This window comes from Candoia aspera, chromosome 3 (assembly GCF_035149785.1).
Source record: "Candoia aspera isolate rCanAsp1 chromosome 3, rCanAsp1.hap2, whole genome shotgun sequence".
Lineage (NCBI taxonomy): Eukaryota > Metazoa > Chordata > Lepidosauria > Squamata > Boidae > Candoia > Candoia aspera.
This window is the reverse complement of record NC_086155.1, coordinates 97,140,423-97,152,708: the sequence shown is the minus strand read 5'-3', so window position 1 is coordinate 97,152,708 and position 12,286 is coordinate 97,140,423. Positions and strand designations below refer to the sequence as shown.

General features: G+C 36.0%; 1 protein-coding gene across 1 annotated transcript; it reads right to left on the bottom strand.

The window, feature by feature from the left end:
* Nucleotides 1-6,600: 6,600 nt before the first annotated feature.
* On the bottom strand, nt 6,601-12,230 carry GLRX2 (glutaredoxin 2). Its single transcript, XM_063298402.1, has 4 exons — nt 11,932-12,230; nt 9,904-9,967; nt 8,346-8,522; nt 6,601-6,775 (listed from the first exon to the last, which is right to left on the bottom strand). Exons 1-4 carry the CDS (start codon nt 11,967-11,969, stop codon nt 6,629-6,631), a joined length of 426 nt encoding a protein of 141 aa, XP_063154472.1. The 5' UTR covers nt 11,970-12,230; the 3' UTR covers nt 6,601-6,628.
* Between the last annotated feature and the right edge of the window lie 56 nt (nt 12,231-12,286).

Below are 12,286 nucleotides of genomic sequence, written 5' to 3'. Positions count from 1 at the left end.
ATAGAATAGCAGCTATATCAGATGAGGTGTCATTTTTGGTCCCTTATCTTAGACCATTTTCATTCTTCTCTATGTTCTGGACTGACCTAAGTCTAGAGATCTACCAATAACAGGTAGGTGGTCTCATTCTCCCTTTTATCCATAATACTATTTCCCAAATGTTCCAGTGCAGATTAGGGAAACCTGTTAAATGGGTGGCAGTAGGGGATTAAAGAGGAAAATGTAGTTTGCTAAGTTTGAGCAGAGCATGTTTACTGATGGAAAAGCAGTGGAGGGGGAGAGGCAGGAAAATTTGGGTCTACTTGCTTGTATCTGTGGATAAATCACTCTTGCAATCTTCATGTCAGTAATGTGGAATACAAGAGATTCTCTGTGTGTTGGCAGGATGAAAATGCCATCCTTTTCCTGCATGGTATCTAGTTGCTATGAGAGAGGCTGCAGGATGAACTGGGACCTATAAAAAACAGAATGCTCCAAGGCTGAAGCCATCCTATGTTAAAAATGGGTGTGATTATGGGATTTAATGGCAATGAAATACTTTTTCAGTTAGTTTGGGGTTACATCCAATACGATATGAGTATGACTTCCCCCTTCTCTCTGCCCTTCTTAGCTATACTCCAGATTTGCTTCAGACAGTTCCTCAACCTTCCAGAGCCGAATTGGAGGGGGGAAGAAGTAATCCATTTGTGGATGCTATTCCTGCAATGGCAGAGACCATTGAATCCAAACTGATATGCCATAAAATAGATACTTAATATAATTTTCTTTTTATCTGTTCAATCGTGTCCGATTCTTGGAGACCACCTAGACAAGTCCCTGCAGTTTTCTTGGCAAGGTTTTTTAGAGGTTTGCCCTTGCCTTCCTCCTAGGGTGAGAGAGAGTGAAGTGGCCCAAGGTCACCCAGCTGGCTTTGTGCGTAAGGTGGGACTAGAACTCCTGGTCTCCTGGTTTCTAGCCTGGTACCTTAACCACTACACCAAATTGGCTCTCATTTAATAAGCTTTTAATTTTTGTAAGTCCTACCCAATTAATTGAGATTTGTAAGGCTGTTTCATTAAAAGAAATGTACATAATTTTGCATAAAGGCAAGGACCTAGGTGTACTTCAAATGGAGCATTAGGAAAATAAATTTTATCCTGACCAGTTAAGTTCCTGTTTGCCGATCAAATTGTAGGTCATAACTTTAGAAGTCAAAAACATTTTATAGGAAAATGATTGTAAAACAGATAAATGTGATCATTTTAAATTGGGCAGATATTAAATATTATGTCAAGTTATGAGTGCATAATAAATTATACTACTACTATACTGAAGTTAATTTGATTTTTTTTCTAATACTGTGTACTAATCCAAGAGGTCTACTCCCGCCTTAGGCATGAAAGCCAGCTGGGTGACCATGGGCCAATCACTCTCTCAGCCCAACTCACCTCACAGGGTTGTTGTTGTGGGGAAAAGAGGAGGAGGAGGAAGGAGTATTAGGTATGTTTGCTGCCTTGAGTTATTTATAAAAATAATGAAGGCGGGATAAAAATAAATAAATTCCAAAGTCTCACTTGAGAATTGTGTATCCTCAGAAAGACCCTAGAACAAAGCTTGTTGAACCATTAATAAACAGATAATTGTTTATTTTTAACCACTTTTTATGTTTCTTTTTATTTTCACATGGTAAATAGGTATTTTTCAACTTCCCCATTTAGGCTGAGAGAGAATGCTGGGCCCAAAGTCACCCAGCTGGCTTCACTGCTCTCCTAGTCTTACTCTACCAGTTTAACCACTACACAACAGTGGCTATTTTACTTAATCCGAAAATTACCTCATACTCTAGTAGTGCTGCTAAATCATATGTGACACTCAAATGCACTTTCTGTCCATGTCAGCTTAATCCTACTCCACTTTTTTTCTATTAGTGTTAACTGCTGTCTCTTTCAGGTTTGCTTCTTGGAGATAGTATTTCCATTTTTTCCTTCTCAATAGTCACTGTTCTTGTTTTAGAATTAATCTTTGGTGCCATTTTGTTAAGTCATAGTTTGTACCTTTAGCTTAATGCAAATGAAACACTCTCTATATTGTTAAAGGGTGTTAAGGGGTTATGTGCTTCTATATTCTGCTTGCCTCAGCCATCCTTAGGGGCTATATTGGTACATACTCTAATCATGATTCAGTATAATTTGAATCAATCATAAATTCTAGTGTTTCCAACTTTGAATTCTGGTTAGCACTCACCATGACTATTAACTCTGACTATTGTTGATGCTAGTAGTGTGTGTCAAAAAAGAGGAAATGTGTGACCATATGGCTGGTTTTGAATTCAGTATTCACGAACAGTGAATCAAAGTGTCATCTGCACAATAACTCCATAATGTCCTGATCTGGTGATCTCTTATAGGCTTATAGGAAATCTATGGATCTTTCAGAGCCTTTATTATATACAGTATGCCAAGAATTCAATGACATTACTAAACTGGTATCGTGCTTTGTTGAATACAATACCAAAGATTTCTCATTCTCACTCCAGGATAGATAATGAGAAATTGAGCACCCAGTTTGGCAGGCATTTGTGTGATACATGTTGAATAGGTAATCAAGAATATTTGATAAACAACCCATATCAAGTCCTTGTTTTCATTTCACTAAAAATGTATGATCTAGCTATATTATATCAAATTGCATGAGGTCATGCTTGACTATAAAAGCATCATCCAGTTACACTGTAAACTTGTGTCTCAGAAAGAAGACTGAGCTAATAACTTAATTGTTCTTATAAGCAGATAATGCCAAGGAAGAATATGTGCATTTTGTATTTGCTGGAGTGACAGAACTTAGTTAAAAGGTGATAACTTAGGAAAGAAATTGACCTTGCATTTATACTTTAAATTGAGCAACTCTTAACATCAAAATATCATCAAATGTTTCAATTCTCCTGTGGACAAATATTGTATAGTACATTAATATGGAACATGCAACACTTGGGTTTAACTGGGTATCTATACATATTTGTAAAATATGTAGTTCAATTGGAATGTTGCCTAACATTTATATCCAGATAACAGATTATGCTGTTAAAATAAACAGTGGGTGGAATTTTTGTAACAGGGTGAGATTTAATTTTTGGTTGTGGTGGGGACTTTACTTTGATGAAGGGTCACCATTGCCTTTAGAAAGCCTTAAAACACATTATTTGAATCTGTAGATGTGTAACTTTTTCCCAGAATAATTCTGCCTAAAGTTGCTCCATTCTGAGATTGGAGAGTATATAATCAATGCTATGTTGGGAAAGGCTGATAGTTGCTGAAATAATGTTGTGTGCAACAAGGATTTAAAAATGTAATGTTTTGAAAATACGTTTACACATTACAGTAGTTTTATCAGGATAATATCGTACTTATCACCTATTTTTTGCACTATATACTTGTATAATCCTTAAGTGGCAATCCGTAGACTACATTAATTTATTAACATTGTGAAAAAATTGAACATCTTTTAACTGAGGATTCAGTGACAGTTTTTGAAGAAATGTTGAGGCAGATATATTGTGCAAAATGTGCATTTTTTAATTTAGTATGCATATTGTGAAATGTTTAATTTGATTGATAAAAATTACTTAACAGGGTCACAAAGAATTTTGCAAAACTTAATTCTTCTGATAGCAGGAAGCAATGCAGTTATCCAGTTGTCTGTGTATGACTGTTCTGATATTAAAGATACAGTATACTTTTTAAAATAAAAAGGAAGAATGCCAGTAACCTAACAAACCTTATCTAAATATGTATGATGGAAATAAGTATCAATGTTTGGCTTGTATATCCAATTAGAAGTTGCTGCTCATCATTCTAAAGGGAAAAAGCAACTAATTTGTGGGACCAAGCTGCATGTGTCATAGATGCAGTGGGGCCCTGAGAATAACTTAACAGCTGAAGGAGAGGATTGTTTGACAATTGTGTTTGGCAAACATCTTGTGTTCCACCAGATGATTTTCTGGTCCAAATCAGAAAATCACAGTATTCTTCATCCTCTTTCACTTCAGATGCTTTTACCACTGGGTATCAGAATTTTAATGAGTGACAGTGTGGAAAAACATTGCTAGAAAGAAGAGAGACTGCTCCTCTCATTACAATCATGTTCTTCTGAAGCTCATAATTATATTTAAAAAAGCAAAACAGTGCAGGTACTGCCAAACTTTAGTATTTGGTATGTGATTTCTACTTCAAAATAAATAATCAGCCTTGGATTTTCTTTTGAGGAGGAGCCCATCTTAAACCGAGACACAATCCCTTTCTTAAGAAACATTATCAGAGAGCAGTGGGCTTGTTGGCAATTCTACCCTTCATTTTGAGAAAATAAGTGACTGTTTTTAGATACAAATGTAAATGAAATATTCCTAAGTGCTTTATGCTTTGTAGAACAAGTGCAAAATAAATTCTATGTACCTCATCATTTTAATTACCTTTCATAACTCCACAATCATTATTTACTAGTGTAATATGTAGTCAGAAAGATGAACTGGAATTGTGGTTCTATGACTGCTGGATGTGTGGTTCAATTCTACATGGTTGCTTTTGTTTTTGGTACTTTGCTTCTAAATCCTTAAGCGTTTAATTGCTGTTGGGGGGGAATGTATGTGAATGGATGGGTGGGTGCGTAGGTCGGTCGGTGTCTCTGAGCTTTTTCTGGCCTGTTCACTCTCACATGGTGATTTGGGAGGAAGAAAAATTGGAGACAAAGCATGCTCTAAACTCATCAACTTCATATTTTTAGATTAAAAAAAAATGTTTTCAGGTTTGACTTCTGCTAAGAGACACCATTATCTAATTTGATGTTTCTTTCACATGTTGACATAATGATGCTTCTTGTTGCACTATTGGTAAAATTTTCAGCTGCTCTGCACATATATATATATATGTCTTACATCCATTGTGGGTTTTCTTTTTTAAATTTAAGTCTGCCTTAGGATACAATATTTGGCTGAAAAGTGGAATTCAGAAAACACATTCTGGTTCTGTATGATGTGTGCATACAGCTTATGTACACTTAATCATAACACATGAATGGAAAGTTCTGATAATTGGTATTTGTTTATTATATTATACAAACAGGAAAAGCATTAATTGGGTCACAATCCATCTTCTTTGTCATATACCCATAGAATACTATTTCATAAACACTAATATAATTGCAAGCCACAAAGAGGTCACATTTTCAAGAGGTTTGATGATGAAATGTGTCATCTAGCAATCTAGGTGTTTTAAATCTCTACCTCACAAAAAACTAAGATTTTCTTGTCACTAGGACAGCAAGAACAGCACTTTTTAAAAAGACGCTCTCAATCTGACTTGCATATTTTTGCAAGTTTTTCTTTGAAAGTTTTCATCCATCTGTGAATCATTTACTAACATTCTGCTGTATATAGCTGATGAGGTCCTTTTTACCTAATTAGAATTAGATACCTAATTCCCGACCAAAACTCCTTCATGTTGTATGTTCTTGAAGGGTAGTTCTGATATTCTGCCTAAATAATCTGCAACATTACATCAGGCAAAGATAGATAACCTTGGACATATTTGAATTGAGAACAGGACAGTGATGGTGCTTTTGCTGAGAACGAAGACCAATTTTATAGAAGTCCTACTTGCTAAACACCAAGACCAGCAAAGTTGAGAGTGCAAACTACAGTAGTATACACTTACATGTAGGTACAAGTGAATACTATAGAATTTCAACCTATATTAAACTACTGTAGTATATATATATATTTCATCCAAAAGGGATTCTTATTCATTCAATTTATATTCTGCTTTATATTCTGCCAAATTATATTCTCTCTCAGAGGACACTCAACCTACTCTTGCTGGCATTCCCTTTCTATATAACGTTTAAAAGGAGCAGAGGCCTTCTTCTTTTTATATATTTGACCATACATACAAAGATTCCCCTTCCTCCTAAACCCAGCACATGTGCTGGGGCTAAGGAGAACTTTTGTGGTTTTGGAAAAAAAAAAGTTGCAAAGTGAGAGGAAGCAAAGAAAAAGTTTGAAAAGGAGGAGATACATTGACAAGAATGGAAGAATTAAGTAATAGGGAAAAGAAAGTGCTCCTCTGAGTTCAGCTTCTCCCTTTCCAACTCCTGTTTCGTCTGCTCCCAGTATCCATTTCCAGCACTCCATCTGTTAATTTTGTGTTCTTTAGGCCTCTCTTCACTTTTTATGTTTGACATACCAATTTGCCAATGCTCAATTTGCTGAGAGAAAGGGGACGGGCACAGACGACAGAGTTATAAAGCTTAGTACAGAGTTTCAGAAACACTAATCAATGAGCAACTCTCATGGAGGGCAGCTGATCATTGTGCAGGTGCTTATAGGTATACCAACATCCTCCTTGGAGTATTCCTGTAAGTTTGAGTGCAGGTGGCATAGCTCTTAAACCTAGTTTCCATAACTAATGTTGTGACAAGGTTTATTCTAGCACTTGTGCATCTACCTGCTTAGTTTTCTGCAATCAAACACTATATGGTTGCAGCCTTCAGCTAATATATTTTGGGGCCATTCAAAGTTGTTGAAGCATTTTTGTACATATAAGGTGCCAAAGTCAAATCTGGACTTACAAATTGAAGATTGTCAAGTTTTATTAAGAAGTCAAGGAAAACCATATGAGGGTACTGAATTTCCTTCTCTTTGGATCTGGCATTGGTGAACTAATGGAAGCAGTTTACCCTCTCTGTGAAGTCGCTGAGTATCTGCAGCGCCTCCCACAAAGTTTCCATTGATAAATATTCTAGGAACCTGTTGAATATAAAGAAATGAATGTTATCAGCATATCGTTCAAAAATGGATGAAACACACTGTATTGCTTCTACCTATGTCATCAATGAATCAAGGAAGATACTCTGTTAAGATAATCTATTATAGTGTTTCTAAACCTTGGCAACTTTAAGGCATGTGGACTTCAACTCCCAGAATTCCCTAGCCAGCCATACAAAAATTGGAGGAATCAGACTCTATAAACAACCTTGAGACCTGCAAGAAGAAGTGATAAAAGCAACAGTGGTTTCCCTTGAAATTCAAGAGCAGCATCTTACACAATCCAATCTAGATCCAGCAGTGAGCATTCTCCTGATTCTTTATCCATATCCCCTTTGGAATTCAAGTGAAATACCAAATACCAAACAGAGGTAAAATTTCTCAGTTTAGCACTTTAATTTTTGTTTAATGCCAGTATTCAACTACTATCTAAAATTGAAAGGTTGAATTCACAAGGTTCATTCAAATGTCCAAGTTCAGACTGAAAGGTGTAATCCAAACAAAAAAAACTGAACAAGGACATAGAGAGGCAAAGAATGAATATTCATTCTGCAAACAGTGACAGTTTTACAATAATGGCTCACTAGTTTTGACAGGGTTAGGGATTATACTCTTAGGTAAAGAAAAGTTCACTCGGCTAAAATATCAAAATGCTGTATTCATTCCAGATTCAAAATGAAATCCTACTGAAATGAGAACAACCCTTAAATAAATAACACTGATCTTAATATCTGACTTTATTTTTTAATCCGTTCAATCATGTTTGATTCTCAGAGACTGCCTGGACAAGTCCCTGCAGTTTTCTTGGCAAGATTTTTGGAAGTGGTTTGCCATTGCCTCCTTCCTAGGGCTGTGAGAGTGCTACTGGCCTAAGATCGCCCAGCTGGCTTTGTGCCTAAGGCAGGACTAGAACTCACGGTCTCCTGGTTTCTAGCTTGGTGCCCTAACCATTACATGAAACTGGCTCTCCAATATCTGATAGAAACAGACCAAAAAAACCCAAAACAAAACTACTCTTATCAGACAAAAGCTCTATTCAGTACATATATTTATTTCTTAAAGTGCCCAATCATATACCTTCAAGACTACAAGCAGAACGTGAAGCAATATTCTCTGTCACATCCCAGCAACTTGTACAAGGCAACAGCTATTGAATTATAAATGTATGGATTAAATATTTAATTTCATTTAAAAAAAAATATCTAAGTTGCGGTAGCAGCTGATGTTATACTATGAATGACTTCAAATGACGTGGCAAGGTAACATTCACTAAAATTCTGGACAAAAGAACCCTGGACAAACTCCAGTTGCACTTGACAATTCCTCTTGCAAGAGGGCACAGCTTAGAAAACCATGGGAGACCTCCATACAGGCTTTGTCATCTCATCCAAATTAAAGATGGTAGCTTGTTCTGTGATCTGAAAACATCCAGTATGTCACCCAATTTATTACAGAAGCTATGTGCTGCTTCAAAAAAACATTTTTATCTAGAAATGGTGTAAGTACTTTCTGAAATGTATACTGTAGATCAAAGATAAAAAATAGTACTCACTGTCCTGCTGCCTGTCATTTGATGAAGAATATCCTGAAACTGACTTCCATTTTCATATCTATCAAGTTCTATGGCTTTATAATTCACATTCATTTCTTGAAATAGTTTCTTTGCCATTTTGCAGTAGGAACATGTGCTTTTTGAGAAGATCACCACACAATTATCTGATATAGCATCCTATGGGTTGAAGTAAAAGTTTACCTGATGAGATGTATGCATAAGGGAAACAAAGAATTTATGGCTAGGTTCAGATAGAATTCAAAGCTCAAACAAATTTAGAGCTTAGAGTTTTATATGAATCCAGACAGTTGTAGCTTATTCAACAAACAGTGATTAAACTAAGTTTGGCAGGCCATTGTTTAGCCTGCGTGTTTGGCACTACGTCTAAATTTAACATTTGTAAAATGGATGATTTTTAGATTTAATCCTCTTCCCAACTTAGTGTAAATTCAGAATTTCATTTACATATCATTTTTTAATTTACTTTTAATAGTGCAATTGTACCCAACTCAGAAATAAGAAATAAACCTTGTAGAGTTCATTATATTTATTACCAGGAAGTGTAAGTAAGATGACTGGAAGGGAGAAAAGGCAACTTACTTCTCATGGAAACACATTCTATATACTTGTGTGGTAAAGAAAAATGCATAAAAACAAATAATCGAAATGTTCCAGTTGAGCCTATACTGATAAATGAGTTGTTTAGCATGCTTTCAATTAAAAGGCAGGGCATGGGCAAAGTACTTTTGTATTGCCAACTTGGCTTTTCACTTTTCATTCAAACTTCCATTCTTTATTTTGAATGGGATTGCTGACTCTCCCAACTAAAATCATTAGAATCTATTGCATTTTTGCTATTCCCCAAAAGTTTGAGTCTAAGAGCTTCTCAATACAAATTGGAACTTTTTTATCTGGATTGAGTTGTTTTACTAGGATACACTTCCAGTACTGTTTAGATATTAGTGCAGAATGTGCAGCTCTCCGTTTTAGGACCATATGTGGCTCTCAAATCCTCTTTACAGCCCCTGGGGTGCCTTTGATTATGACTGCAAAAAAACCTGACAGTAGAGTTTCCTGCCATTTTGAAACAGGTATTTAGAAAAACTGTTGTGTAAGCCATATAATATAATGTAAAAGGAAGAAACCCTTATCAATTCCTTACCAAAATCCTGCCCTGATGATCTCTATGATGGATGGCTCTGAGATACTCCAAAAATGTTCACTGTGGCCCATGGCCAGCAAAAAGGCTGCTTATCACTGCCTTACTCTTAAAAAGTTTACTCAGGTTAAAATTATACTCCTAAATATACCTGGTCAGAAACCATGACAAGAGTTCTAAAGTGAAAAATCAACAGCTGCAACAATATTTTGGGTCTTCTTAGCTATAACAATATGCATTACACTCCCAGAATCTTTATTTTAACAAAAGACTCAGTTTTGTCAACATGCTTCTCAGTTTAAACAACAGGAACATAATGCAGTTACATTTTATACTTTAGAAAAAAATAATGTCCCTGCCCCATAAAAAGCAGCATTTAGATTAACCATATTTACTCACTTTTATCTTGTTAGCTGTAGCAGTATTAGATATAGCTGTAGCAGTAGATGCACTGTTCCCCATTCTAAAGGAAAGCCATTGCAATGAATATTACAGTCTATTTATAATACAATCCTGTACTTAAAGATCAGCCTTACAACCAATTGCTCTGTAAATTTCAGCAAAAGATACATAAGTAACCAACTAAATGGCATAATCCTTTTGGACACATACATCTAAGGCTAATTTTGATTAAAGTCTTAGGTTAACAGGGCTCATTCCAAATTAAGAATCACTACATTGTAGCCTTTTGAAAAATATATATTTTTATTAAACATTTTAAAGGAAAAAAGTAAACAAAAAGAAAAAAGGGATAAAAAGGAGTATGGGGTCCATAGACAGGAGATTTACAAGCATCATCAAAAAAGTTTTTCATTTCATTTCTGTAATTACAATAGTTATAAATGGCTGACTATATAATATAATCTTTAAAAACTACATATCACTATAAAGCTTTATAAAGAACAAATACCAGGAATAGCAGCACAGTATAGATCATAAATTATCATAAATCATAAATTACAATACATTTTATCCAACTAAAAACCTATTCTGTTTTAAAATATCATATAAAGCTGAAATAATATGATATGTAAAAAGAAACCCAAATTTTGGATGTGATACAAATTCACATAAAAATTGTAATCTAGAAATTGTTTTCCAACTGAATGAAACTCTGTATCACATGTACTTTTAAGATATGAACTTATTTTGGACATCAAAACAGACAACTTAGGCTTTCTTCCACCGAGATGATCAAATGTCCTGTCTAGAAAGAAACAGAGTATCTTCGCAGCAGTTAGCATGTACAAATCAAATTCAGTATACTTCATGGGAACTTATGGTTTAGTAAAATTCAGTAAGAATATTGCAGATTGTAAATGATACTCAGTTTTTAAACTTTGTTTTAGTCTGATGTAAACCATGTTCCAGAATTGTTAAGCTTCACAACATCACCACCAAGTATGGAAACAGTATCTGATCTGGACATTACATTTCCAGCTCTTTTTAGAGTATATGTACATGTCTAAGCACTGACAATCAAAGCTCTGTTTTCAACCTCTATGAAAATTAAAACAGAACATAACTAGTAAACTAAAGAAAAAAAGTAAGCTTTATATACTACTGCTGCTAAAATAATCACCGTCTTTCTTCATACTGCATTTAAAAACTATGCATTCTACAGAAGTAAAGAAATAGCAATTAAATTAGAATACAGCAAAGTACAGAGTAGTGGATAACAACTTTACAATAAAAAGAACAGACAAGCTAGACTCTATAAAACCTATTAAGAATGATTAACTCATGAAATCAAGTAATATTAAACACTATACAACATAAAAGCCAGAAAGACCTATCACGGAAGCCAGTCTGGAAGCCACACTTCCAGAGCAGCAGCCCCTATCCCCAGGCTCAAACATAAAAGTGTGAAGTCCAGAAAACTAAGCATCTATGGCTGCATTACACATCCCCACAGTTAGGATATTCTTTAACATAACATTAGTTTTCCCCAATCAAAGTAACCTTTATGGAAAGGATTTCAATATACGATCATCCCAAAAATCTTCATTGTTAGCCTGTTCTTGGAAGGGAGGCTGCTCGGCCAAAGTATCTGCCTATCAGCAGTTGAGCAACTTCACTGCATGCCTAAGACCTTTTCTTTTCCGTGGATAGGAAGTAGCCTAGAGGTTCAAAGCTAAACCTTGGCCGAATACGTTCATTTACTTTAGTGGTTTTATTTATTCACGAATAAACATCGATCAATTGACAGTGTAAGGTGCCTTGCGTAAAGAATAAACCTTACAGGGTACCCAAGTTGAATGTTGCAATAATAGGTAACAGCTGAGACCGTTCAATTCCCATACATACCGCCTTAATTCACAAAATAAAACAAGGTACACTATTATTACAGCATCGCTACAAACCAAGCCGTCCAGATCAGGCCAAGCTGCCTTTCGTTACGCGCACATCCTTTCTGCGCTTACCAACCTGAGCACCCAAAGGCTCTCCAGCGCCCTCAAAGCCATCAGCCGAATGAGAACAGCAGCACCGACTCCCGCCCCCGGAAGACAGGTCTGCTACTTTTCCAGGGCCCTCAACAACGGGGGCTAACTACTCCACTGCCTGTTTGTTCTCGTTCCTTTGAAACTCGACTTCCTTTCGTGCGTTTGTGAGAAGCTCTTCCTCCTGTCAATCACGCTCTGCCTGACGGCGAGCGGTGGAGAGGGCAGAAAAGAGGTGGGACGCAGTGCCGAAAGAGACAGCTCTTCTGTTTCTCGGCGTTCCCTTCCAGGAGGAGAAGAATCATGGGCGGGGTCAAGGGGTCTTTTTTTTTCTTCGAAGC

Excerpts from the sequence above, each read along its gene's own strand:
- GLRX2 (XM_063298402.1), bottom strand. The coding sequence starts at position 11,969 with ATGGCTTTGAGGGCGCTGGAGAGCCTTTGGGTGCTCAG. Across the intron at positions 9,968-11,931 it reads GAGAGCCTTTGGGTGCTCAG|AATGGGGAACAGTGCATCTA; the intron begins GTTGGTAAGCGC and ends GCTTTCCTTTAG. Across the intron at positions 8,523-9,903 it reads CTACAGCTAACAAGATAAAA|GATGCTATATCAGATAATTG; the intron begins GTGAGTAAATAT and ends TTCAACCCATAG.